The 26,635-nt window shown below is 42.8% G+C and overlaps 1 protein-coding gene across 2 annotated transcripts in view; it reads left to right on the top strand.

Annotated features, from left to right (window-relative positions):
• Positions 1-25,783, top strand: part of si:ch211-266g18.6 (synaptotagmin-like protein 1) — a 42,325-nt gene extending 16,542 nt beyond the window's left edge. For both annotated transcript variants that reach the window (XM_024146246.2, XM_070442590.1), the window contains 9 exons: positions 1,216-1,277; positions 1,592-1,696; positions 2,694-2,866; positions 3,903-4,008; positions 10,623-10,784; positions 11,388-11,466; positions 13,525-13,624; positions 24,700-24,905; positions 25,169-25,783. In XM_024146246.2, coding sequence (XP_024002014.1) covers positions 1,216-1,277; positions 1,592-1,696; positions 2,694-2,866; positions 3,903-4,008; positions 10,623-10,784; positions 11,388-11,466; positions 13,525-13,624; positions 24,700-24,905; positions 25,169-25,308 — 1,133 coding nt within the window. In that variant the 3' untranslated portion in view covers positions 25,309-25,783. The remainder of the gene's footprint in view (positions 1-1,215; positions 1,278-1,591; positions 1,697-2,693; positions 2,867-3,902; positions 4,009-10,622; positions 10,785-11,387; positions 11,467-13,524; positions 13,625-24,699; positions 24,906-25,168) is intronic.
• Positions 25,784-26,635: the final 852 nt, after the last annotated feature.

Here is a 26,635-nt window from a genome sequence, read left to right as displayed (position 1 = left end):
GTCTATGTTCATAGATAAGATGAGAGCACCCCTCCAGCTAGGATGGAGTCCGTCACTCCTCAGCAGGCCAGGCTTGGTCCTTTTTATGGGTGAGTCCCAGAAAGAGGGAGGGGCAGAAAACAGTATTCAACCAGCGATTGAGTTGTGAGTGTCAGCTGTAGAGCTCATCACTTCCCCTAAGAGACAATTACTCAATGCTGACACATCTTTCTAGCTGAATTACACGCTTAAGCTATGTTGAGCCTGGTGACCTCTGGCTGTTTCATCCTAACATCGTTGGTGCCGACGTGGTAAAACAATATCCCTATACTCTCTACACTCGCCAGTTTTAGCCTTAGCCAGCACAATCTTCAGAGTAGGTTTTATGTTTGATAGCTCTGCCCCCTGGTAGACAGTGAGTGTATGGTCGCTGGATAATTATGTTTAAGTCTAATACTCGTTGCTTAAATGGGGAGAACCAGTTGAACGTTTCTGTCGGCTGAATGAGCGACACTTGTTGAGTATGCCAACAACATTTCTTTCCAGGATCCTTGAGAAAACTGTCCGGCTGCGGAGACTGTGGGGGGGGGGGAGATATACTACTATCTGTACTTACTGGTGGCACACAAGTTGTTTCATCCTTTCCTACGCTTAAATTGTCCTTGCCTAACGATTGCATCTGAAGCTGGGCTTGCAACACACCTATCCTCACCACAAGGCGATAGTTCTCCTGTATAGTATGAGTACAGTGACTGCAATTAGATGGCATAGTGTTAATGTTACTACTTAGCTTCTGCTGATGGAGGTCCTGTAGAACCATGTCCAGATAAAGCGTCCGGGGTGAAAAAGTTGAATGGGAAAAAAACGAAGACTTTGGTAAATGTATTAAAAGTAAAAACGGAAAAGTTTGGCTGATAGCCAAGTAGCAACAAACAGCACTGAGACGAGTCCGGAAGTTGAGGGCCTTGATGAAAACCTGCTCCAGACCTCAAACCGGGGTGAAGGTTCACCTTCCAACAGGTCAACGACCCTAAGCACACAGCCAAGACAACGCAGGAGTGGCTTTGGGACAAGTCTCTGAATGTCCTTGCACTGTATCTGACACTTAGAGATTCGCTATACAGTAGTATGTTTTCAATCAAGGAAGTTCACATGCCAATTGAGGTAACATGCATATCACACCAAATTACAAACGGTTGTTTTTGTCTGTGTTTTTTTTCTCTCACTCTGGCTTAGAGCACCCAGTTACGTCTCAGGAGCCCCCTTCAGTGGTTGTTACACCTATGGACACCTGGGAGGTTAGACGTCAAAATACATTTCCAACAAAACAGATGAATAAATGCATTCTTCAACTGTTTATGTACATATTCTGAATAATGGCTTTCACTTGTGGGAGTTTAGTAGTACTGACATAAACAACCAGAAAGATGGATGTTATAACTCTTTAAAACATGCACGCACACACAMTGATGCCTTTCATTCATGTGAGTTAAGTTGTCTAAATACATGAAATGTAGCACTATTGAAAAAACATTACCACATACATGCACACACCGGCTGATGGCTTTCATATGCCTTCCTTGACTTTTACTCGAACTCTAACCCTCTTCAGGATGAGGGTCTGGACTCAGATGATGACTGCAGCTCTGTCTCCAGCTATGGGTCTGACTTCTCTGCAAGAAGAGGTTATGGCTCCATTGCTTTGGGCCTCACTGGGGTAGGACCATTTTATGGACAGTTACCATAAATCTACCATTTACAACAACATACTGTAGTCGTTTTGGAAGGTATGGCTTGAATAGCAAGATATTAGCTGTCCCGTGAAATATTTGTTTTAATACTTTGTCTATTTTATTAATCTTTCTTTTTCTTTTCTYTGAACATCAAAGGTGATATTTGTGCAAAAATACAATCATACTGTATGACTTTTCAAAATACTTGACACAGCTCTTGATTTTGCAGTTCATAATTGCATCATGTTTTAAACTATTGCAATGATTACTTAAAACCCCCCAAAATGATTGCTTTATCTAGGCCACCTTTTCCCCAAAAAAATACRAAATACTGAAAGTGAGGCTTAACCCTTTTTTTCAAATGCATATACTTGATACCATTTGAAAGGAAACAGTTTGAAGTTTGTGGAAATTAATGTAGGAGAATTTAATATATTAGATCTGGTAAAAGATAACACAAAGAAAAAAACATGCATTTTTTCCCCCCTCATCCTTGAAATGCAAGAGAAAAGGTGACAATGTACTGTTCTAGGTTAGGCGCAATTTCGATTTTGGCCACTAGATGGCAGCAGTGCATCTGCAAAGTTTAGGACTAATCCAATGAACCATTGTATTTCCCCCCAAAATGTTGTATCAAGACTGCCCAAATGTGCCTAATTGGTTTATTAATACATTTTCAAGTTCATAACTGAGCACTCCCCTCAAACAATAGCATGGCATTCTTTCACTGTAATAGCTACTGTAAATTGGACAGTGCAGTTAGATTAACAAGAATTTAAGCTTTCTGTCCATGCCACATATGTCTATGTACTGGGAAATGTTCTTGTTACTTACAACCGGGGGGGAGGGGGGCATCGATCCTGTAGAGGTTAATATGGTTGTGTTTGGTAATCCTTCCATTTCCAAAATGACGCCTGAAGAACATGCTTTGTCTCCAAATGAGTAGCTTTGAAATGTCCCTCTCCTGTCCTCTTTTGTCAGCGCATTGGCAGTCTTCTGAGTGTGTACAGTGAGGCGGGGGACTTTGGGAGTGTGACTGTTCAGGGGGCAGTGGAGTTCTCGCTAAGGTACAGAAATGCAGAGGAGCTGATCGTCACAGTGGAGCAGTGTCAGGACCTTGCCTACGCCAACCCTCGCAAGCAGCGCACTGACCCGTAAACTCAACACACCACGCATGCATGCACATAGACACACAAATTCAGACCAATATTATAGTAGTTAAATCAGGTGTTTTAAAGATGCACTATGCAGAAATCGTTCTGCCATTTCCTGGTTGCTAAAATTCTAATAGTCAGCCTAATTTCAATTTATGTGACAAAACAAGCAAGTATAGTGTAGAGAATTATTGTACCATCTAATTTGCTGTGAAATATATTTTCCATAACCCAATATATTGTATTTTCAGCTGTTTGCAGCTGGTGTAGAAAACTGAACGTTTAAGACCCAAAAACGAGAAATWGTGCACATAGAACAGATGTACCGCTTCTTAGACTTGCTTTCAATGAGAATGACAGATCTCCAACTTACATTTCTATGTGAATTTGGTCGAGTCGCCCAAAAAGTTACATATTGCAGCTTTAATTGGGGTCTCCAGAACCTACAACAGGTTTAAAAAAATAAATATGAGCCAAATAATAAGTATTTAGTAGAGTATTAGATCAGTTTATGTTAAATATTTTTAAGGGGTTAGAATGGGAAGGAACCTTTAAACTATGGTCATTGCTGTGTAGCATACAAGATGACTCGTCTCCCATGGCATCAATAATATAAGTAGTTCACTATTGTACAACTTGATGTTAGATGGTTCCTCACCCTGAAAGTCGTCTATGGGCCAGGAGAAACTGTAATCCAACTGTAAGCCACAACAAACTTCAGCTAACTTTAGCCACCACAACCTAACAATCAATGGAAGTTATGGGAGACAAATCACCTTTAAGTAACATCAAACCAATTATGGAGTTGATTTTATTTCAGGTGATTTTGACATTATGTTTTTTTTACATGCTCACATGTCCCCATCACATCCATTGATTGTTAGCTTGTGGTGGCTGAMATTTGTAGTGGCTGTTTTAAAGAAAACGTACGTTTATTTTAGCCCATAGACTACTTTCAGGGTGAGGAACTATCTTACATCAAGTTGTAAAATAGTGAACTACTCCTTTAACAGTATAACTCCTGTCTCCTGTGCAGATATGTGAAAACCTACCTCCACCCTGACAAATCCCGCCATAGCAAGAAGAAGACCTCCATCAAGAAACGCACAATCAACCCAGTTTTTGGTGGAGAGACACTGAAAGTAGGTTTTACCGTGTTGTGAGTGCTTCCCGTATATTTTATGAATTAATTTAGCATGAAAATGTACTTGGGAAAGTTACGCATCTCTTAGCCTATAAAAATCAATCTTTCATGAAATCACACATGAAAGACACCAAATTAAAGCTACACATGTTGTGAATCCAGCCAACATGTCTGATTTCAAAAARGATTTACGGCGAAAKYACACCAAACGATTATGTTAGCTCAGTACATAGCCACAGAAAAACACAGCCATTTTCCCAGCAAAAGATAGTAGTCATAAAAAGCAGAAATAGAGATAAAATGAATCACTAACCTTTGATGATCTTCATCAGATGACACTCATAGGACATCATGTTACACAATACATTTATGTTTTGTTCGATAATGTGCATATTTATATCCACAAATCTCGGTTTACATTGGCACCATGTTCAGAAATGCCTCCAAAATATCCGGAGAAATTGCAGAGAGCCACGTCAAATAACAGAAATACTCATCATAAACTTTGATGAAAGATACATTTTTTTACATAGAATTAAAGATACACTTGTTCTTAATGCAACCGCTGTGTCAGATTTTTTTAAAAACTTTACGTAAAAAGCACACCACGCAATAATCTGAGACGGCGCTCGAAAATAACAACATTTCTCCGCCATGTTGGAGTCAACAGAAATACAAAATTACATCATAAATATTCCCTTACCTTTGATCATCTTCTTTAGAATGCACTCCCAGGAATCCTAGTTCCACAATAAATCGTTGTTTTGTTYGATAATGTCCATTACTTATGTCTAAGTAGCTACTTTTGCTAGCATGTTTAGTGCAAATGTCCAAACGCTCGCGCAGATGGAGGCGAACTCGGACGAAAACTTCAAAAAGTTATATAACACAGGTCGAATAAACTGGTCAAACTGGTCAGGATGTTGTTATCATATATATCCAATAACGTTCCAACCGGAGCATTCCTTCATGTCTGTAGAAGTTATGGAACGCAAGGCGATATCATGAGGAAAGCGCTTGACCAGGAACTGGCATTCTGCCAGACCACTGACTMATTCCCCTCCCATCCGGCMCCACAACACAGCATAAGCTTCATTCCACGTTCTACAGACTGTTGACATCTAGTGGAAGGCGTAGGAAGTGCAAACAGATCCATATCTTACAGGGAATTGAATCGGYGATGAGTTGAACATTGACCAGTCTCAGAATTCTCACTTCCTGTTTGGATTTTTTCTCAGGTTTTTGCCTGCCATATGAGTTCTGTTATACTCACAGACATCATTCAAACAGTTTTAGAAACTTTGGAGTGTTTTATATCCAATAGTAATAATAATATGCATATATTAGCATCTGGGACAGAGTAGGAGGCAGTTCACTATGGGCACGCAATTCATCCAAAAGTGAAAATGCTGCCCCCTATCATAAAGAAGTTAAGAACAAGTGTATCTTTAATTCTATGTAAAAAATGTATCTTTCATCAAAGTTTATGATGAGTATTTCTGTTATTTGATGTGGCTCTGCAATTTCTCCGGATATTTTGGAGGCATTTCTGAACATGGCGCCAATGTAAACTGAGAGTTTTTTATATAAATATGCACATTATCGAACAAAACATACATGTATTGTGTAACATGATGTCCTATGAGTGTCATCTGATGAAGATCATCAAAGGTTAGTGATTAATTTCATCTCTWTTTCTGCTTTTTGTGACTCCTATCTTTGGYYGGGAAAATGGCTGTGTGTTTTTTGGACTTGGCGGTGATCTAACATAATCATATGTTGTGTTTTCGCTGTAAAACATTTTTTAAATCGGACATGATGGGTAGATTAAAAATATATTTATCTTTCATTTGCTGTATTGGACTTGTTAATGTGTGAAAGTTACATATTTAAAAATAAATAAAATGAATTTTCTGCGCTGCCTTTTCAGCGGAATGTTGTCAGGGGTTCCGCTACCGGAACTTGTGTCCTAGAAAGGTTAACTAACCAACTAAATGATAACATAGGACACACACACACACTGTATAGGTTATTGATTATAAACTTAATACGATGACAACAGGTCCCTAGCAAACTTACACAATAGGACACTTGTTACACAAGATGGAGACTTAAAGAGAGAGAGAAAGAGAAGCAACACTTGCATAATTTGGGAGCTACACTCACAATAACCCTAATACCTTGCCCCGAACTGCCGCACTTTTGGGTAACAAGTAATATATGTATTTACACGTTGAAGGTCTTTGTCAGGTATCTCTATGAAAAATATAGATAAACTCTCATGAGATACTTTACCTCAGGCGAGCAAAACCTCAATACTTTTTTAATATCAGATTTCACACACCAGCTGTTATTGACAAATAGACACAGACCACTACCCCTTGTCTTACTGGAGGTGGCTGTTCTGTCTTGCCGATGCACGGAAAAACCAGCCAACAGTATATTATCTATGTCGTCATTCAGCCACGACTCGGTGAAACATAAAATATTACAGTTTCTAATGTCCCGTTAATAGGATAGTCTCGAGCTCATCCAGATTATTCTCAAATGATTGCACGCTGGCCAATAGGACGRATGGTGGAGGCGGGTTTTCCACTCGCTGACGAATTCTCACAAGACACCTGGATYTGTGTCCCCTGTTTCGGGTCTCTTCTTCATGCGAATGACGGGGGGGTTGGGCCTGGTCCGGTATCAGCAGTAAATCCTTTGCGTCTTTTTTGTCTATCACATCTGAAAATGTTGTTGTCCGCAATGGCAATGTCCTTATCCATAATCAAATTATTCAGCCAGGTCTGTGAGATAACCAAAACGTCAATAGCTAATCAAAACCACTAGATGGCAGTAGATTACTTTAATATATTGTGACCAGCATATTGCTATCATTGCTGTTGCCATCTAAACTCAGCAAAAAAATAAATGTCCTTTCACTGTCAACTGCGTTTATTTTCAGCAAACTTAACATGTGTAAATATTTGYATGACCAAAACAAGATTTAACAACTGAGACATAAACTGAACAAGTTCCACCAACATGTGACTAAYGGAATAATGTGTCCCTGAACAAAGGGGGGGGTCAAAATCAAAAGTAACAGTCAGTATCTGGTGTGGCTGCATTAAGTACTGCAGTGCATCTCCTCCTCATGGACTGCACCAAATTTGCCAGTTCTTGCTGTGAGATGTTACCCCACTCTTCCACCAAGGCACCTGCAAGTCCCCAGACATTTCTGGGGGGAATGGCCCTAGCCCTCACCCTCCGATCCCAGACGTGCTCAATGGGATTGAGATCCGGGCTCTTTGCTGGCCATGGCAGAACACTGCATTCCTGTCTTGCAGGAAATCACGCACAGAACGAGCAGTATGGCTGCAGGAAGGGTACCACATGAGGGAGGAGGATGTCTTCCCTGTAACGCACAGCGTTACAATGACAACAAGCTCAGTCCGATGATGCTGTGACACACCGCCCCAGACCATGATGGACCCTCCACCTCCAAATCGATCCCGCTCCAGAGTACAGGCCTCGGTGTAACGATCATTCCTCCAACGATAAATGCAAATCCGACCATCACCCCTGGTGAGACAAAACCCMGACTTTTCAGCTAAGAGCACTTTTTGCCAGTCCTGTCTGGTCCTGCGACGGTGGGTTTGTGCCCATAGGCGACGTTGTTGCCGGTGCTGTCTGGTGAGGACCTGCCTTACAACAGACAGTCCAGCTTCTCTGAGCCTACTGCGGACAGTCTGAGCACTGATGAAGGGATTGTTCATTCCTGGTGTAACTCGCAGGCAGTTGTTGTGCCATCCTGTACCTGTCCCGCAGGTGTGATGTTCGGATGTACCAATCCTGTACAGGTGTTGTTACACGTGGTCTGCCACTGCGAGGACGATCAGCTGTCTGTCCTGTCTCCCTGTAGGGCTGTCTTAGGTGTCTCACAGTACGGACATTGCAATTTGTTGCCCTGGCCACATCTGCAGTCCTCATGCCTCCTTGCAGCATGCCTAAGGCACGTTCACGCAGATGAGCAGGGATCCTGGGCATCTTTCWTTTGGTGTTTTTCAGAGTCTGTAGAAAGGCCTCTTTAGTGTCCTAAGTGTTCATAACTGTGMCCTTAATTGCCTACCGTCTGTAAGCTGTTACAGGCTGACTGCACCTGCAAAATTGCAGAATTGCAAAATAAATTTAGAAATCTATATTATTCCATTGTTGCACCCACACTGCTCGCGCGCGCCAACGAGCKTCTGAGTTGCCAAGGGCTAAAATAGAAGTCAGTTCTATTTGTGACGCAGACCGCGCTGCAAGTCCTGCCTCTCCCATCTCCTCATTGGTTTATCGAAGCAGACACCCACGTGCCATCTCCTCATTGGTTATACCCACGTGGGTGACTGAAAGACGAACGAGGTCAGTTGCGATAATGCACCTTATTTATGAAAGTTGCCAATCCCAATATAAAGTCAAGAGAAGAAAAAGCCTGGAAGGGGGAGAGATGACTAGAAACGATTCGGTTGACCGTTTTATGTGTGGATTAATTGGCAGAATAGAGGACCTTGTGAGACTTGTCCCAATGCCACGCCTGCGCTGTCTTGGCTGTTTGCTTAGGGTCGTTGTCCTGTTGGAAAGTGAAACTTTCACCCCAGTCTGAGGTCCGGAGCAGGATTTCATCAAATATCTCTATGTACTTTGCTCCSTTCATCTTTGCCTCGATCCTGACTAGTCTCCCAGTCCCTGCCCCTGAAAAACATCCCCACAGCATGATACTGCCACCACCATTCTTCAACGTAGGGATTGTGCCAGGTTTCCTCCAGACGTGACGCTTGGCATTCAGGCCAAAGAGTTCAATCTTGGTTTCATCAGACCATGAGAATGTTGTTTCTCATGGTCTGATCATCTTTAGGTGCCTTTTGGCAAACTCCAAGCGGGCTGTCATGTGCCTTTTACTGAGGAGTGACTTCTGTCTGGCCACTCTACCATAAAGGCCTGATTGGTGGAGTGCTGCAGAGATGGTTGTCCTTCTGGAAGGTTCTCCCATATCTACAGAGGAACTCTAGAGCTCTGTCAGAGTGACCATCACCTCCCTGACTAAGGCCCTTTTCCCCCGATCGCTCAATTTGGCCGGGCGGCCAGCTCTAGTAAAAGTCTTGGTGGTTCCAAACTTCTTCCATTTAAGAATGATTTTGGGGACCTTCAATGCTGCAGAMATGTTTTGSTACCCTTCYCCAGATCTGTGCCGACATAATCCTGTCTCTGAGCTCTACGGACAATTCCTTTAACCTCATGGCCTGGTTTTGGCTCTGACATGCACAGTCAACTGTGGGACCTTCTATAGACAGGTGTGTGCCTTTCAAAATCATGTCCAATCAATTGAATTTACCACAATTGGACTCCAATCAAGTTGTAGAAACATCTGAAGGATAATCATTGGAAACATGATGCACCTGAGGTCAATTTCGAGTCTCATATCAAAGGGTCTGAGTACTATGTAAATAAGGTATCTGTTTTTTATATTTAATACATTTGCAAATATAAAAACATGTTTTCACTTTGTCATTATGGGGTATTGTGTGTAGCTTGCTGGGGATTTTTATTTATGTAATCAATTTTTGAATAAGGCTGTAACATACCAAAATGTGGAAAAAGTCAAGGGGTCTGAATACTTTCCGTAAGCACTGTAAGTTATGATGAACTTCATAGGATGGTGAAAGTGCAAGGCGACGAGCTCAATTGATGCTCCTTTCCAATTCATATAGAGGGTCTTATTCTGGTGACATTATYGTCGATGCTTGGCAGCCGTTTGACAAATAAAAATAATCTTGCTCTTTTGTCCCTAATAATCTCATCATGTAGGCTGGCTGACCCGCATTCTATTTGCGAGYTGTTGGCTAGAGCGCACATGCCAATACCAGWGTGGGTACCCTCGCCATATAACACAATTATTTTGTGAGAAAACCATTAGTACAGCTTTAAAAAATTCATTTGGTACATTTTACTGCAAAAAGTATTTTTATGTGCACTATATCACGTACAGCTTTTTATCTGCAACAAGTCAATTTGATGGAAACGTCTCTGGTGGRGAAATACAGATTTTATGCGGATTTTAGAATATTAGSATGAAAATCTGAAGCCAATTGCATGGAAACCTAGCTAGTAACAGATCATTTTTATTCTATTCTAATGCTGCAGTGATAACAAGTGAGACACTTTGAAAATACTACGTGTAACCTGGAAGCAACAGGTTTTGTGCGTTTACATGCTTTGAACTAATTGAGAACGCAGATAGGCTAATGGCTAACAAGCTGCGTTAACCATAAACTATTATAGTGTTAAAAAACCATGCAATAGATTGCATTTTGATAAATAATGTTTTGTTGTTGCATTTAACTGTCAAATTCTGTTACCGAGGTGATTTCCTTAGTAGTTGAGTTCATCGTGTGCTAGAAGTCAGATCTCAGGGATGACGAGTTTCCCACTAGTAATTACGAGTTGGACGGGCTTTCAAGTGGATTATATCCTCRTATTTACGAATTTACAAGATGTTATGAACGCAGCTYATCCTCTTAACACTTCATCTTTTATTTCATTTTTTTGTGTGTAATACAGTTTTTTTTGTATTCCCCTCTCCAGTACAAGATGATGATGGATGATCTGAAAGGCAGGACACTGAACCTTTCTGTGTGGCACAATGACTCCAGAGGGAGAAATGTCTTTCTGGGGCAGGTAGACATTGACCTTAAGACCTGGGACTGGGGGCATGAGACCCTTACCTGGTACAACCTACAGCCCAAGGTAAATAGCATTTACTGTATAGAAGTTGTGGAATTTATACAGAAAGAAACATCACAAGGCAGCTTRGTACATTGCCTCCCAGGCGTTGAGGTCAATCCCATTTTAATGTAGTCTTTTCAGGTGGACTTGAAATGTAATTAATGACAAAATTACTTTCAAAGAGGATTCTTTTCAGTTCAATCTCAATTCACTTTCTGAATTGCCTGAAAAGCCTGCTTATTTGACCCACCACTGACCTGAGCAGATCTCTGGTAAGGAGGAGTTTCTTGGAAATAAACCACAACACAAATATTATTGTAGAACATGTGTTAAAACTCAGCTGGACACCACCTCTCCCTCCCTGACCAACACTGGCCCTGATATAGAGATGAAATGCTATGTGCAGTAAGAGATGAGTTCATACTTTATTGATCCCCGAGGATAGATTAGTTTGTCGACCTGACAAACCCACAATAAGAACAAAAAAAACATCACAAGACATTAAGAACAACTATTGGATATAATGTATGTTTGTAAATGTCTTGGAAACAAAAAGCAGCAAGAGCAACACTCAATTATAAATGCCTGTGTGTTAAGTTATCATCCACTTGTTTTTATTTGCAGAATCCTGGCGTTCAGGACTCTCCTGAATATCATGGACTGTTGACAGTAGCACTGAAATATATTCCCCCTGGCTCAACAGGTACTGATATGATATGCCTGTCTCTTTTGTGCATGGGATAGCATTATGTTATGCTAGAAAAATAGTGACAAATAAATCATGTTTAAATCACTTTACTGAGCCAAAACATTWAAAAAATATATGTATACAGTACCAGTCAAAAGTTTGGACACGCCTACTCATTCAAGGGTTTTTCTTTATTTTTAGTATTTTCTACATTGTAGAATAATAGTGAAGACATCAAAACTATTAAATAACACACATGTGATCAATTATTCACTGAAAATGTTAAACAAATCAAAATATATTTGATATTTTAGATTGTTCAAAGTAGCCAGCCTTTCCCTTGATGACAGCTTTGCACACTCTTGGCCTTCTCTCAACCGACTTCACCTGGATTGCTTTTCCAACAGTCTTGAAGGAGTTCCCACATATGCTGAGCATTTGTTGTCTACTTTTCCTTCACTTTGCGGTCCAACTCATCCCAAACCATCTCAATTGGGTTGAGGGCGGGTGATTGTGGAGGCGAGGTCATCTGATGCAGCACTCCATCACTCTCCTTGGTCAAACCGGTCTAATGTCCATTACTCATGTTTCTTGGCCCAAGCAATCTCTTCTTCTTATTGGTGTCCTTTAGTAGTGGTTTCTTTGCAGCAGTTCGGCCATGAAGGCCTGATTCACGCAGTCTCCTCTGAACAGTTGATGATGAGATGTGTCTGTTACTTAAACTCTGTGAAGCATTTATTTGGGCTGCAATTTCTGAGGCTGGTAACTCTAACGAACTTATCCTCAGCAGCAGAGGTAACTCTGGGTCTTCCTTTCCTGTGGCGGTCCTCGTGAGAGCCAGTTTCATCATAGCGCTTGATGGTTTTTGCGACTGCACTTGAGGAAACTTTAAAAGTTCTGGAAATGTTATGGATTGACTGACCTGCATGTCTAAAAGTAATGATGGACTGTTGTTTCTATTTGCTTATTTGAGCTGTTCTTGCTATAATATGGACATGGTCTTTTACAAAATAGGGCTATCTTCTGTATACCACCCCTACCTTGTCACAACACAAATGATTGGCTCAAACTTATTAAGGAAAGAAATTACCCAAATTAACTTTTAATAAGGCAGACCTGTTAATTGAAATACATTCCAGGTGACTACATCATGAAGCTGGTTGAGAGAATGTCAAAAGTGTGGAAAGCTGTCATCAAGCAAAGTGTAGCTATTTGACAAATCTCAAATATATTTTGATTTGTTTAACACTTTTGTTTACTTCAATGATTCCATATGTATCATTTCATAGTTTTGATGTCTTCACTATTATTCTACAATGTAGAAAATAGTACAAATAAAGAAAAACCTCTTTAATGAGTAGGTGTGTCCAAACGTTTGACTGGGACTATATATTTAACCTTTATTTTAGGCACGTCAACAACACATGTAGTGCACATTTTGCAGACCTCAATCAATTAGTGTCATAAAACAATTATCCATTGTTGCTACTAAACCGCTTCCTCCCCTAGCGATTTCACAAACTACAAAAATACAATATCACACCTATCTCACAATCTACAATTATGGTGCCACTCTGCACACACAAGCGTGTTCGCTAGCTAGCGCAAAGGACATTCAAAGTTCCTTCATAGAAGCTGCTCCTCCTAGGTATAATTCTGTGGACCTAATTCATATAATGCAAAGTCGCTCTGGATAAGAGCGTCTGCTAAATGACTAAAATGTAAATGTAAATGATGCCCAGCACTACAAGCCTCCTCCTCAACCCTCTCTTGCGCTCTCCCTACCCGCAACATTTGAGTTACATCTTGCACCATAGGCTACACATCATCAAAGGTTGATTTCACAGGTTAAAAAAGGAACAGAAACGAACAATATAAACCGGTACTATTTTGGGGTTCAAACCGGTCAGAACAGTGGAACGAAACCAAACCGATTGGAAAATAATTTTGGTTCCAACCCCTGAAAAAGACTAGATTAGTCAATAGTCGTGTAGTACATATTGAAAGACATGTGGGACACTGAATTAGCTCTCTGATCATCAATATTGGATATTGTGCCTCCTCTTCTTGCAGGTGATGACAAGATTAACTCAGGGGAGGTCCATGTGTGGCTGAAGGAGGCCAGAGAGCTGCGTAAGCTAAAGCCTCAGGGTGTCGACTCCTTTGTGAAGTGGTGAGTAGAAGACAGGTTTAATAGAATGGCGTCTGAGGCATGTATGGTCACATACACAACTTTAGCGGGTGTAGCAAAATGCTTGTGTTTCTAGCTCTGACAGTGCAGTAATATCTAACAAGTAATATCTAACAATTACACAACATATACCCAATACACACAAATCTAGTAAAGGAATAGAATTAAGAACATAAAAATATATGGACAAGTGATGTCAGAGCGACATTGAATAAGATACAGTAGAATACCACAATTTCATATGAGATGGGTAATGAAAGATATGTGGACATTATTAAAGTGACTGGTGTTCCATTTATTAAAGTGGCCAGTGATTTAAAGTCTATGTATATACAGTTGAAGTCGGAAGTTTACATACACTTAGGTTGGAGTCATTAAAACTCGTTTTTCAATCACTCCACACATTTTTTGTTAACAAACTATAGTTTTGGCAAGTCGGTTAGGACATCTACTTTGTGCATGACACAAGTAATTTTTCCAACAATTGTTTACAGACAGATTATTTCACATATAATTCACTGTATCACAATTCCAGTGGGTCAGAAGTTTACATACACTAAGATGACTGTGACTTTAAACAGCTTGGAAAATTGCAGAAAATTATGTCATGGCTTTAGAAGCTTCTGATAGGCTAATTGACATCATTTGAGTCAATTGGAGGTGTACCTGTGGATGTATTTCAAGGCCTACCTTCAAACTCTGTGCCTCTGCTTGACATCATGGGAAATTCAAAAGAAATCAGCCAAAACCTCAGATAATTTTTTTGGGATCTCCAGAAGGCTGGTTCATCCTTGGGAGCAATTTCCAAACGCCTGAAGGTACCACACTCATCTGTACAATAGTACGCAAGTATAAACACCATGGGACCACACAGTCGTCATACCGCTCAGGAAGAGATGTCATTGTCTCCTAGAGATGAACGTACTTTGGTGCGAAAAGTGCAAATCAATCCCAGAACAACAGCACAGGACCTTGTGAAGATGCTAGAGGAAACGGGTACAAAAGTATCTATATCCACAGTAAAATGAGTCCTATATCGACATAACCTGAAAGGCCGCTCAGCAAGGAAGAAGCCACTGCTCCAAAACCGCCATAAAAAAAGCCAGACTACGGTTTGCAACTGCACATGCCGACAAAGATCATACATTTTGGAGAAATGTCCTCTGGTCTGATAAAAAAAATTAATAACTGTTTGGCCATAATGTTCATAACCATCGTTATGTTTGGAGGGAAAAGGTGGTGGCTTGCAAGCCGAAAGAACACCATCCTATCCGTGAAGCACGGGGGTGGCAGCATCATGTTGTTGGGGTGCTTTGCTGCAGGAGGGACTGGTGCACTTCACAAAATAGATGGCTTCATGAGAAGGAAAAATATGTGGATATATTGAACAACATCTCAAGACATCAGTCAGGAAGTTAAAGCTTGGTCGCAAATGGGTCTTCCAAGTGGACAATGACCCCAAGCATACTTCCAAAGTTGTGGCAAAATGGCTTCAGGACAACAAAGTCAAGGTATTGGAGTGGCCATCACAAAGCCCTGACCTCAATCCTTTCGAAAATTTGTGGGCAGAACTGAAAAGGCGTGTGCGAGCAAGGAGACCTACAAACCTGACTCAGTTACACCAGCTCTGCCAGGAGGAATGGGCCAAAATTCACCCAACTTATTGTGGGAAGCTTGTGGAAGGCTACCCGAAACGTTTGACCCAAGTTAAACAATTTAAAGGCAATTCTACCAAATACTAATTGAGTGTATGTAAACTTCTGACATACTGGGAATGTGATGAAAGAAATAAAAGCTGAAAGAAATCCTTCTCTCTACTATTATTCTGACATTTCACATTCTTAAAATAAAGTGGTGATCTTAACTGACCTAAGACAGGGAATTTGTACTAGGATTAAATGTCAGGAATTGTGAAACGGAGTTTAAATGTATTTGGATAAGGTGTATGTAAACTTCCGACTTCAACTGTACGTAAWAATGTAAGAAAATTCTGGGCTAACAATTCTTTGAAATAATACATTAATAAAAAACAGAATACTGCAGTTTCCTCCGAGCAAGAAGCGAGGCAGCCGTCTCTGACGACGTCATTTTCACTGTGTGTCTGTGTTTGTGTGACTCTCCATATTTTGTCTCAATTAATACTTTAAATGTATTTATTTAACCTTTATTTTGACAGGGAGTCATGCTGAGACCAAGCGCGCTTTTGTAGACGAGCCCTGTAATTTCAAAAATATACACATCAATACCGATGTGAAAAGTAAACCAGAGATAGAAAACAATCATAGAAAACAAACATATTCTTCAGGAAAAAGGGTCTCAATCAGCCACCTGAATTTACTCAATGCCATCCTGGATTAAATAGGCTAAATGACCAATGGGTGAGTGAATTATCTTCACTTTATGCCCTACAATTTGCAAACACTCTGACGAGACCATCATGTCAATACCACCAGGAGCTTGGTCTCTCTCTGCAACTGCATTTGTACCACTCTCAAACGCAATTGGGCCTACACTTGATGGCATACTTCCAAAATATCAAACTTTTGAATGACTCCGCTCGTTTTATTGACAATGGTGCTGGCTCCGCCAAGCCCTCACACATTGGGCAACTGAGATATATTGTTATGCTTTTATTGTTGGTCTCTGGTAATGTGCGACCAAGCCCTGGGCCTGTAGATACCCTGCAATCTCTACCGACTCCCTATGATTTTCGAAAACAGAGCAGGTTTTGGCCTCTTGTATGTTAATCTCAGAAGTCTATTTCCAAAAATAGACATGATTAGAATATGGGTCAATACGACAAATGCAGACAATGGTTTTATCAGAAACTCTGCTAAAGAAATCTGTGTCAAGTAATGATATTTTTWAAAGACATTTTAGAAACTTTGATGAGCAAGCGTTCTTACATGATCTGCACCATATTTACAGAGTATATAAGGGACTGCGTAACTGGTGGCAGGGAAGTCAGGCTCAGGAGAGCAAAACTGGGTAATCAACGGAGCGGTTTTATTCATAAAACCACCGGTAACCAGAACCACAAACAAATGGGTACAAAACCMGTCGCGCACCAGAGAAAACGTGCACTTACAATAAACAATTCCGCACAAAGACATGGGGGGAACAGAGGGTTAAATACACAACATGTAATGAGGGAAATTGAGACCAGGTGTGTGAGAAGACAAGACAAAACAAATGGAAAATGAAAAGTGGATCGATGAAAACCGGCGATGCCGAGTGCCGCCCGAASWAGGAGAGGAACCGACTTCGGCGGAAGTCGTGACAGAGTAAGTCTGATTCCCGATGTTGACACTGCCTGGGACTATTTTTGTATGAAATTTTTGTCCATTTGTGATAAGCATGCACCTGTGAAGAAAATTTTAATCAGTGGAAGGGACAATCCCTGGTTTTCACATAAATTGATTAGAAAAGAGATGTCTCTTGGGCTAAAGCTAGACATACAAACGCTCCTGTTGACTGGGCCTCTTTCAGAGTGCTAAGAAACAAATGCACAGGATTGCAAATCAGATTTCTTTCTAAATGCAGTCACAGAGAATCTAAACAACCCTACCAAGTTCTGGAAGCTAATCAAATCAGTGCCGGGTTCTAATGGATCCTCTGGCCTTCCTGACCATTTAATTATGGATTCTAATGAAATGAAGGATAAAGCCAATATTGAAGGAGTTTTGAACATGCACTTCATATTTGCTGGTTCAGTTTTTGATAATAGTGGGGCCCAGGCCTATAATGTAAGCTCTGTTACAGTAAACTATGATATAGGCCCTCATCTGAATAATTTTAACTTTGAGCCTGTTTCTTATGCTGAGGTTGATAAAGCACTAAAAGCAGTAGACACTAAAACGTCTGCAGGTCCAGATAACCTGGATCCCTACCTCAAAGGTAGCAGCTGGTATTATTACTGAACCTGTGGCTCACATTTTCTCTTGACCAATTCCATACCCAGCATTTGGAAATCCGCTGATGTCCTCCCACTGCTAAAGGTTTGGTGTCACGTCTACTCCTTCTCCTCCCCTCCTGCGTTCAACGTCGCCAGAGTACTAACCACCGGTCCTGGGATTCATCATTACGCACACCTGGCATCCATCATTACGCGCACCTGTAGATATTTAGGATACTTACCTTTAAGTTCATGTTATATCGCCACTGTTAAGCTGTTTCGTTTTCATGTTTGTTGTTTTATTAAAATATTCACCTGCTTCTCAACTCACAGCGGCATTGTTACAGAATACCGACTCAAACTATGGAAGCAGCAGGAAATTCTAATATCTCTCAGACGGTCAATGAACAGCGTTATCTTCTACGTCAACACCATGACCAGCTGGCACAACTGGGATCGGCTATGGAGGAGGTTCTTCGCAGTGTGCAATGTCTCGAACACACCCAGGATGCGTTCCCTTCATCCAGCGCAAGTAACTCTACAACCAGTCGACCCAGTGAGTCAGCACATTCAGCTACCTGCTCAGGTCAGAGATGCCCATTTATCCAATCCTATATAAATATGATGGCACACCATCCAAATGCCGTGGCTTCCTACTTCAGTGCTCCCTCTATTTTACGCATCAGATGGGAGCGCCCACCACCGAGCGGTCCAAGGTTGCCACTATGATTTCTCTACTGACTGGGCGGGCGTTGGAATGGGCTACGGCCGTCTCGGGGAAAAGGAGGAGCTTGATTCTTATGAGGGGTTCATGGCTCTGTTTTACATTTATTTTTAATCATCCCCCAGAGGGCAGAGAGGGAGGTGAGCGGCTACTGCAATTACAGCAGGGGAACCAGACGGCTGCTGAGTACGCGCTCACCTTTTGGACAATAGCAGCATCCAGTGGATGGAATGAGCCGGCGCTTCGCACGCCATTCAGAAGAGGTCTGAGCGAGGAGATCCAGACAGAACTGGCCTGTCGAGACAATCTCACCTTGCGATTGCCATCCGTCTGGACAACATACTTTGGGAGCGCCGGTACTCTCATCGTTTCTCTCCCTCCCTCAGTGAACACTCGAGCCTGAACCCATGGAGGTAGGGGTCACACGCCTCCCCACGGCAGACGGATACAACTGGGGCTCTGTTTGTACTGTGGACACGAAGGGCACAAGCTCCAGAGGTGTCTGGCATGTCCGAACCCAGGATCCACAAGAGCAGAGGGCAGTCACGTGATCTCCACCCCCTGGGGCAGGAGTGAGTATGCCGTCTTCATCACTGTCTGCTAGGCTCTTTTTGGTGTCCATCACGCTAGCTGACTGTCGCTCATGTACTGTGTCTACAGCTTTAGTGGATTCCGGTGCCATGGGGAACTTTATTGACCAGACCTTTGCCTCCTCCCTTAACATCATCTCATACCCACTCTCCTCTCCTTTTCCGGTTCAAGGCCTTGATAGTCAGCCTTTAGGATCCAAAACCATCACCCACATCACTCAACCACTCTCCCTCACCGTGGAGTCCAGTCATTACCAGTGCACCAGTCCACAAGATCATCCTCAGGCTCCCTTGGCTTCAACGCCATAACCCTACCATCTCATGGTCGAGGATGAGAATTACACACTGGTCACCTGAGTGCCGGAGGACCTGCTTCCGTGTCCCGTGTGGTCCATGATGAGAGTCCTATGGTTGCTCTTCAGCCCATATCCCGGAGGTATACCAGGACCTGTGAGATGTATTCTCCAAGACTCGCCCCACCTTGTCTTCCTCCTCATCGCCCCTGGGACTGTGCCCTCGACCCGCTTGCAGGTGCAGCGCATTTACCCTCTGTGGGTGGCTGAGATCCAGGCCATGGAGGATTACATCCAAGAGGCGAGTTAACAAGGTTTCATCCGCACTTCCCCTTCATCGGCWGTTTTTTTCTTCATGGCCAAGAAAGATGGAGGGTTACGTCCCTGCATTGACTACAGAATACTCAACGAAATCACCACAAAGTATCGGTACCCTCTACCATTGAGTCAGCCATCGAACAACTCCGCGGGGCCTGTTTTTTTTTTTTACCACACTGGTAAAGTGCTTACAATCTCATCCGCATCCGGGAGGGGGATGAGTGGAAGACGGCATTTAGCATGATGTCTGGTCACTACGAGTACTTGGTGACACCAATGCTCCGTCAGTGTTCCAGGCTTTCGTTAATGAGGTGTTCAGGGACATGCTCGGACGCCAGGTGGTCATGTATATCGATGACATCCTGATCTACTCGGCTACCCTGGAGGATCACATCACTCACGTTCGAGCAGTCCTGGAACGCCTACTGGCTAACCATCTGTTCGTCAAGGCTGAGAAGTGCCAATTTCACCAAAGGTCGGTATACTTCTTAGGTTACCAAATCAGCCCACAGGGAGTGAGGATGGAAAACAAGAAGGTAGATGCAGTCAGGTCATGGCCAGTCCCAACCACCATAAAAGGGGTACAATGGAGTTTGGGGGTTTGTCAACTTCTACCGTTGCTTCATCAGGAACTACAGCTCTGTCGCCACTCCTCTCATCTCTCTCCTTAAGGGAGGGCCCCGTAGGTTGGTGTGGAGCCCAGCAGCTGAGGAGGCCTTTGGTATCCTTAAGGGACGTTTCACCTCCACCCCATTGCTAAAATATCCAGATCCCTCGAYATCCTTTGTGGTGGAGGTGGACGCTTCAGAGGTAGGCGTGGGGGCAGTTCTGTCTCAACAACAGGGTATTCAACAGAAATTGTACCCCTGTGCGTTTTACTCTAAGAAACTGTCCCCTGCAGAGAGGAATTACGACGTCGGGGATTGGGAGCTCCTGGCGGTGAAGTTGGCATTAGAGGAGTGGAAACACTGCCTGGAGGGCGCCAAGGAACCATTCGTCATTCTCACTGACCATCAGAACCTGGAGTACATATGGACAGCGAGGAGGCTGAATCCGCACCAAGCGAGGTGGGTCCTGTTCTTCACAAGGTTTGACTTCACGCTAACCTATCGCCTAGATTCAAAGAACACCAAGACCGATGCCCTGTCCCGTCTCTACGATTTGGGAGAGGGTCCTGTCCAGAGTGCACCTATAATCCCATCCTCCCGAGTCGTAGCTTCTGTAGTCTGGGACGTAGATGCGGACATCCGCCAGGCTCTGGAGAAGGAGCCCGCACCCAATAACTGTCCCCCTGAACGCATTTACATTCCCAAAGGGATAACGGATCGGCTGCTGACCTGGGCGCTCCCCTCTGACGGTTTCACCACCATTTTGGTGGTAGTGGATAGATTTTCTAAGTCCTGTCATTTAATCCCTTTTCCTGGTCTCCCCACTGCTCTCCAGGTTGCTGAGGTACTCTTCCAGCCGGTCTTCCGGAACTATGCCCTTCCGGAGGACATATTCTCCGACAGTGGCCCCCAATTCACATCACTAGTATGGAGGGCCTTTTTGGAGAAGCCTCATTTCTGGTTACCGGCGTCAGTCTAACGAGCAGGTGGAGAGGATGAACCAGGAGCTAGGGAGGTTCCTGAGGAGTCACTGTCAGGACCGGCAGGGTGAGTGGGCACAATTCCTTCCATGGAACTCACTCCTCCACTGGGTTGACCCCATTCCAGTGTGTTTTGGGTTTTCAGCCGGGCCTGCCTCCGTGGACTCCGGGCCAGACCGAAAGCTCCTGCGGTTGATGAGTGGCCTGCCTGTTCCATCGTCAAAAGGAACAGGCAGACCGCCACCACAGTGAGACCCCTGTGTTCCACCTTGGGGATCGATTCTGGCTTTCTACCAGGAACCTCCCACACCGCCTGCCCTACAAGAAACTGAGGCCCTGGTTTGTGGGGCCGTTCAAGGTTCTCCGGAGGGTCACCGAGGTGGCGTATAGGTTACAGCTTCCAAGTCACTGTCGTATCTCACCCTCTTTTCATGTCTCCTTTCTCAGGCCAGTGGTCCCTGGCCCCCTAGCTGATGCTGTCCCCCTTAACACCCCCGATCCCACCTGGACATTGAGGAAATGTCCGGTGTATGCTGTCAGATCCCACCTGGACTCCCGGCGTCGTGGGGGTCGGCTCCAGTACCTGGTGAATTGGGGGGGGATATGGCCCAGAGGAGCGGTGTTGGGTTCCGGTGGAGGACATTCTGGATCCCAACATCTGTGATTTTCACCTTCGACGACCGACTCGCTCCTCGTCCTCGGGGTCGTCCCTCTAGTCGGCCTCGTACGGCGACRGGAGCCGCACGTCAGAGGGGGGTACTGTCACATCTACTCCTGCTCCTCCCCTCTGGCGTTCGACATCGCCGGAGTACTAACCACCGTTCCTGGGATTCATCATTACGCACACCTGCAGATCATTAGGATACTCACCTGGACTTACGTAGCTCCCTGATTACCTTCCCTTTATCTGTCACTCCCTTGGGTTCCTTCCTCAGTCAGTATTGTTCCTGTGTTCATGCTATATCACCACTGTTACTCTGTTTTCATGTTTGTTGTTTTATTAAACGTTTCACCTGCTTCTCGACTCACAGCGTCACTGTTACAGGTGGAGATCCCTCAAATGCTAATACCTATCGTCCAAACTCCCTATCCTGGCCAAAGTCTTTGAATCCCTAGTGAATTCACAGTTTAAAAACGTCTTAATTGAAAATAAGATACTGAGCGGGGTTCAGTCTGGCTTTTGATTGGGGCACAGCACCCCAACTATAGGTGCTCTGTTTGTTGATTTATCAAAGGCATTTGATTCAGTTGACTATTAGTTGTGGCTAGCTAGACTCAGTAACATTGGTCTCAGTGAAGGGGAAGTAAATAGCTCCTAAACCAATCTTTCTTACAGAACACTATGTATATACTGACAATCACAAGTCTAGCTTTCTTGAGATTAATAGAGGTGTGCCCCAGGGTTCCATTTTAGCTCCTGTGTTGTTCTCAATTCGTATTAATGATTTTGGAAATGAGATGCAACCAGCAAAGTCACATGCATATGCAGATGATACAGTTATATATTCATGTGCTCCTTCTCTGGTTCCGGCTGTTGAAGAGCTCCAGACTGATTTTCAGTCACTGCAGGCCTCCCTTTACGGTCTCAAACTGGTCTTGAATGTAAAAAAAATWYATGACCTTTACCAGAGCTCGCACTCAGCCAGAGAAGGTTAACATTTTCACACCTTGTGGCTTATCCATTGAAAAAGTGTCATCCTACAAATACCTACGTAGGTACAGTATATGGTTGGATGACATGTTGTCCTTTAAAGTTCATATGGATAATCTTGTGAGGAAGCTTACATTGAAAATGCTTCCCGCTTATGGCTAGAAAGAAGCTTGTTCAGGACACTTTTCTCTCTGTAATTGAATATGGTGACTTGTTGTATATGCATGCAGCCCTCCTCTGTTTTACAGAGACTGGACTCATGTTCATTATGCATGCTCCTTTCAAATCCATTTTACAAATGCCAAATCACTCACCCACCATTGCACCTTGTAGCAAATGGTAGGTTGGAACTCCCTTTATATGCGCAGAAAGCTACATGTGTATGTGTTCCTCTACAAAGCCCCTTTGTGTAAACTCCCTCTTTACCTCTGTAGTCTGGGCTCCTTCACCACCAGCAGTTACCATACCCGGTCTGCTAGGTTGTTGCTACTTAATGTCCCCAGGACATTGACAGTATTAGGCAAGACTGCCTTCTCGTCTTGTGCACCAGAGGCATGGAATAGTCTACACATCTAGATATGTTAGTGCCATTATTTGATTATTTGAGGACATCGCCCAGCAGACAAATCATTACAAACAGTAACCAGCCAAGTAGCAGAGTTACACAAGTCAGAAATAGAGATAAAATTTATCACTTACCTTTGATGATCTTCATATGGTTGCACTCAGAAGACGTTCCTCTTGTTCGATAAAGTCTCTTTATATCCAAAAACCTCCTTTTTGTTTGCGCCTTTTCTTCAGTAATCCACAGGCTCAAACGCAGTCACAACAGGCAGACAAAACATCCAAATTGTATCCGTAAAGTTCATAGAAACATGTCAAACGATGTTTATATTCAATCCTCAGGTTGTTTTTAGCCTAAATAATCGATAATATTTCAACCGGACAATAACGTCATCAATATAAAAGGTAAACAAGAAAGGCACTCTCTCGGTCCATGAAAAAGCTCTGTGACATTGCAGGGTCCACTCATTCAGACTGCTCTTACTCCCTCATTTTTCAGAATACAAGCCTGAAACAATTTCTAAAGACTGTTGACATCTAGTGGAAGAAATAGGAACTGCAATTTGAGTCCTAAGTCAATGGATACTGTAATGGCATTGAATAGAAAACTACAAAACAAAAATAAATCCTACTTCCTGAATGGATTTTTCTCAGGTTTTCACCTGCCAAATCAGTTCTGTTATACTCACAGACGCTATTTTAACAGTTTTGGAAACTTTAGAGTGTTCTATCCAAATCTACCAATTATATGCATATCCTATCTTCTGGGCCTGAGTAGCAGACAGTTTAATTTGGGCAAGCTTGTCATCCAAGATTCCGAATGCTGCCCCCTACCCTAGAGATAAAGGTTTGAGATTATTCCAAGTGTAAGGTGTAAAAGAACAAAGCTCATTTACCTAATAGTAGAAAGCAGATCATTCAATCGATGTTCCTACCGGTCGTAGACTATGGAGATATCATCCATATGAATGCAGCTGCCACTTCACTAAAGCCATTAGATGCGGTTCACCATAGTGTACTACGTTTTGTTACGGGTGACAGGTTTAGTACACATCACTGCATTCTCTACCAAAAGAACTGACCCTCTTTGATGTCACGTAGCTCCATACATTGCTTACATTTTATTTATAAAGCTCTTTTTCAAAAACAACCACTGTACCCAACATCATTGTTAACCTTTAGACGTATGAGTTACCATACCCGGTCTCAGGGATGGCTAACTCTGGGAAACTCCTTCGGTCTCTACAGAGTTAGAAAGCGAGAGGCATTTTTTTCTCAGCTTCTTAATGAACTCATCAATATGTCATTTTTTTATGATAGCTTATCATCTATCCAGATGCACAGATATTTGCAAGCAGAGACACCATATGCTAAAGTCATTAGCGTCATTTTAATGTGCTATAAAAAACAAAATGATTGCATTTTCTATGTCAGTTACATGTTGCCTGACACAAGCAAGAAGAGTCGTCAGAAGACGCGGGTGGTGAAGAAGAGCCAAAAGCCTGTGTATAACCACGCCATGGTGTACGACGGTTTCCGTGCCGGAGAGGTCAGAGAGGCTTGCTGCGAGCTGACTGTGTGGGACCACAACAAACTCTCCAATCAGTTCCTGGGAGGGGTGCGCCTCAGTCTGGGCACAGGTGATTGTTAAACACCATTTTGTCATGATGTTACTTGTGCTTTACTCATGCTTGACAAATGTCTGTGATAGTACGTTTCAAAATTTGTTACGAAAAGTAATCAATTTCCAAGGCTGAAGCACTAAAAACATAGTTAACAACTGAAAAAATAAAGTATGAGATGCTACCATAGTTCGTCTTTGATTTCGGTATAGAAGTTGTTCACTCAATATTTTGCAATGGCTTACTTTTCTGAAATGCCTTACTTTTCTGTTTGATTCCAGGACAAAGCTATGGCAAAAATGTGGACTGGATGGAATCTGTCAATGAGGAAATTCAACTTTGGGAAAATATGCTATCAAGTCCAGATGCTTGGGTGGAGGGTGAGATCCCCCTTCGTTCCTCTATGACCCCGAGGAAGTAGAATAGATCAGTGCGGGAGCGCAGCGGTAGTGCTAGAGTCGAACATGCGCATATTTCCATGAGCAACACTTTCCAACTTTCTACCCTCTTCAACTGTACCCCATAATCTACATTCTAACTTTTCTGAATAAAGGAAAACAAATATATCAGGAGGATGAGGTTCGGTAAAAGGTCATTACTGCTCAGAACCTTTTTCTTGTGATAGAGATTTTTTATTGTGATTAATCAAAGTATAAAGAATTAGAATTGCAATGCATCATTTTTCGGTGTATTTGTTATTCACCAATACTTTACTTACGATACCAGTCAAAAGTTTGGACACATCTACTCATTCCAGGGTTTTTCTTAATGTTTACTATTTTCTACATTGTAGAATAATAGTGAAGACATCACAACTATGACATTTTATTTTTCCTTTATTTAACTAGGCAAGTCAGTTAAGAACAAATTCTTATTTACAATGACGGCCTAGGAACAGTGGGTTAACTGCCTTGTTCAGGGGCAAAACGACAGATTTTTACCTTGTCAGCTCAGGGATTCGATCTAGCAACCTTTCGGTTACTGGCCCAACGCTCTCACCACTAGGCTACCTGTGGCCCCAAAACATAACACATATGGAATCATGTAGTAACCAAAAAAGTGTTCATATATTTAAGATTCTTCAAAGGAGCCACTCTTTGCCTTGATGACAGCTTTGCATTCTCTCAACCAGCTTCACCTGGAATGCTTTTCCAACAGTCTTGAAGGAGTTCCCACATATGCTGAGCACTTGTTGGCTGCTTTTTCTTCACTCTGCAGTCCAACTCATCCCAAACCATCTCAATTGGGTTGAGGTTGGGTGATTGTGGAGGCCAGGTCATCTGATGCACTACTCCAGCAGTCTCCTTCTTGGTCAAATAGCCCTTACACAGCCTGGAGGTGTGTTGGGTCATTGTCCTGATGAAAAACAAATGATAGTGGKACTAAGTGCAAACTATATGGGATGGCATATTGCTGCAGAATGCTGTGGTAGCCTTGCTGGTTGTGTGCCTTGAATTCTAAATAAATCACAGACAGTGTCACCAGCAAAGCACCCCCTCACCATTACACCTCCTCCATGCTTTTGGGTGGGAACCACACATGCAGAGATCATCCGGTTACCTACTCTGCGTCTCACATAAACCCTGCGGTTGGAACCAAAAATCTCTAATATGGACTCATCAGACCAAACGACAGATTTCCACCGGTCTCATGTCCATTGCTTGTGTTACTTGGCAAGTAACAAGTCTCTTCTTGTTATTGGTGTCCTTTAGTAGTGGTTTCTTTACCGAAATTAGACTATGAAGGCC

This window comes from Salvelinus sp. IW2-2015, unplaced genomic scaffold (genome assembly GCF_002910315.2).
Source record: "Salvelinus sp. IW2-2015 unplaced genomic scaffold, ASM291031v2 Un_scaffold16326, whole genome shotgun sequence".
Lineage (NCBI taxonomy): Eukaryota > Metazoa > Chordata > Actinopteri > Salmoniformes > Salmonidae > Salvelinus > Salvelinus sp. IW2-2015.
The sequence above is the reverse complement of the archived record's forward strand: the minus strand, read 5'-3'. Positions and strand labels throughout refer to the sequence as shown.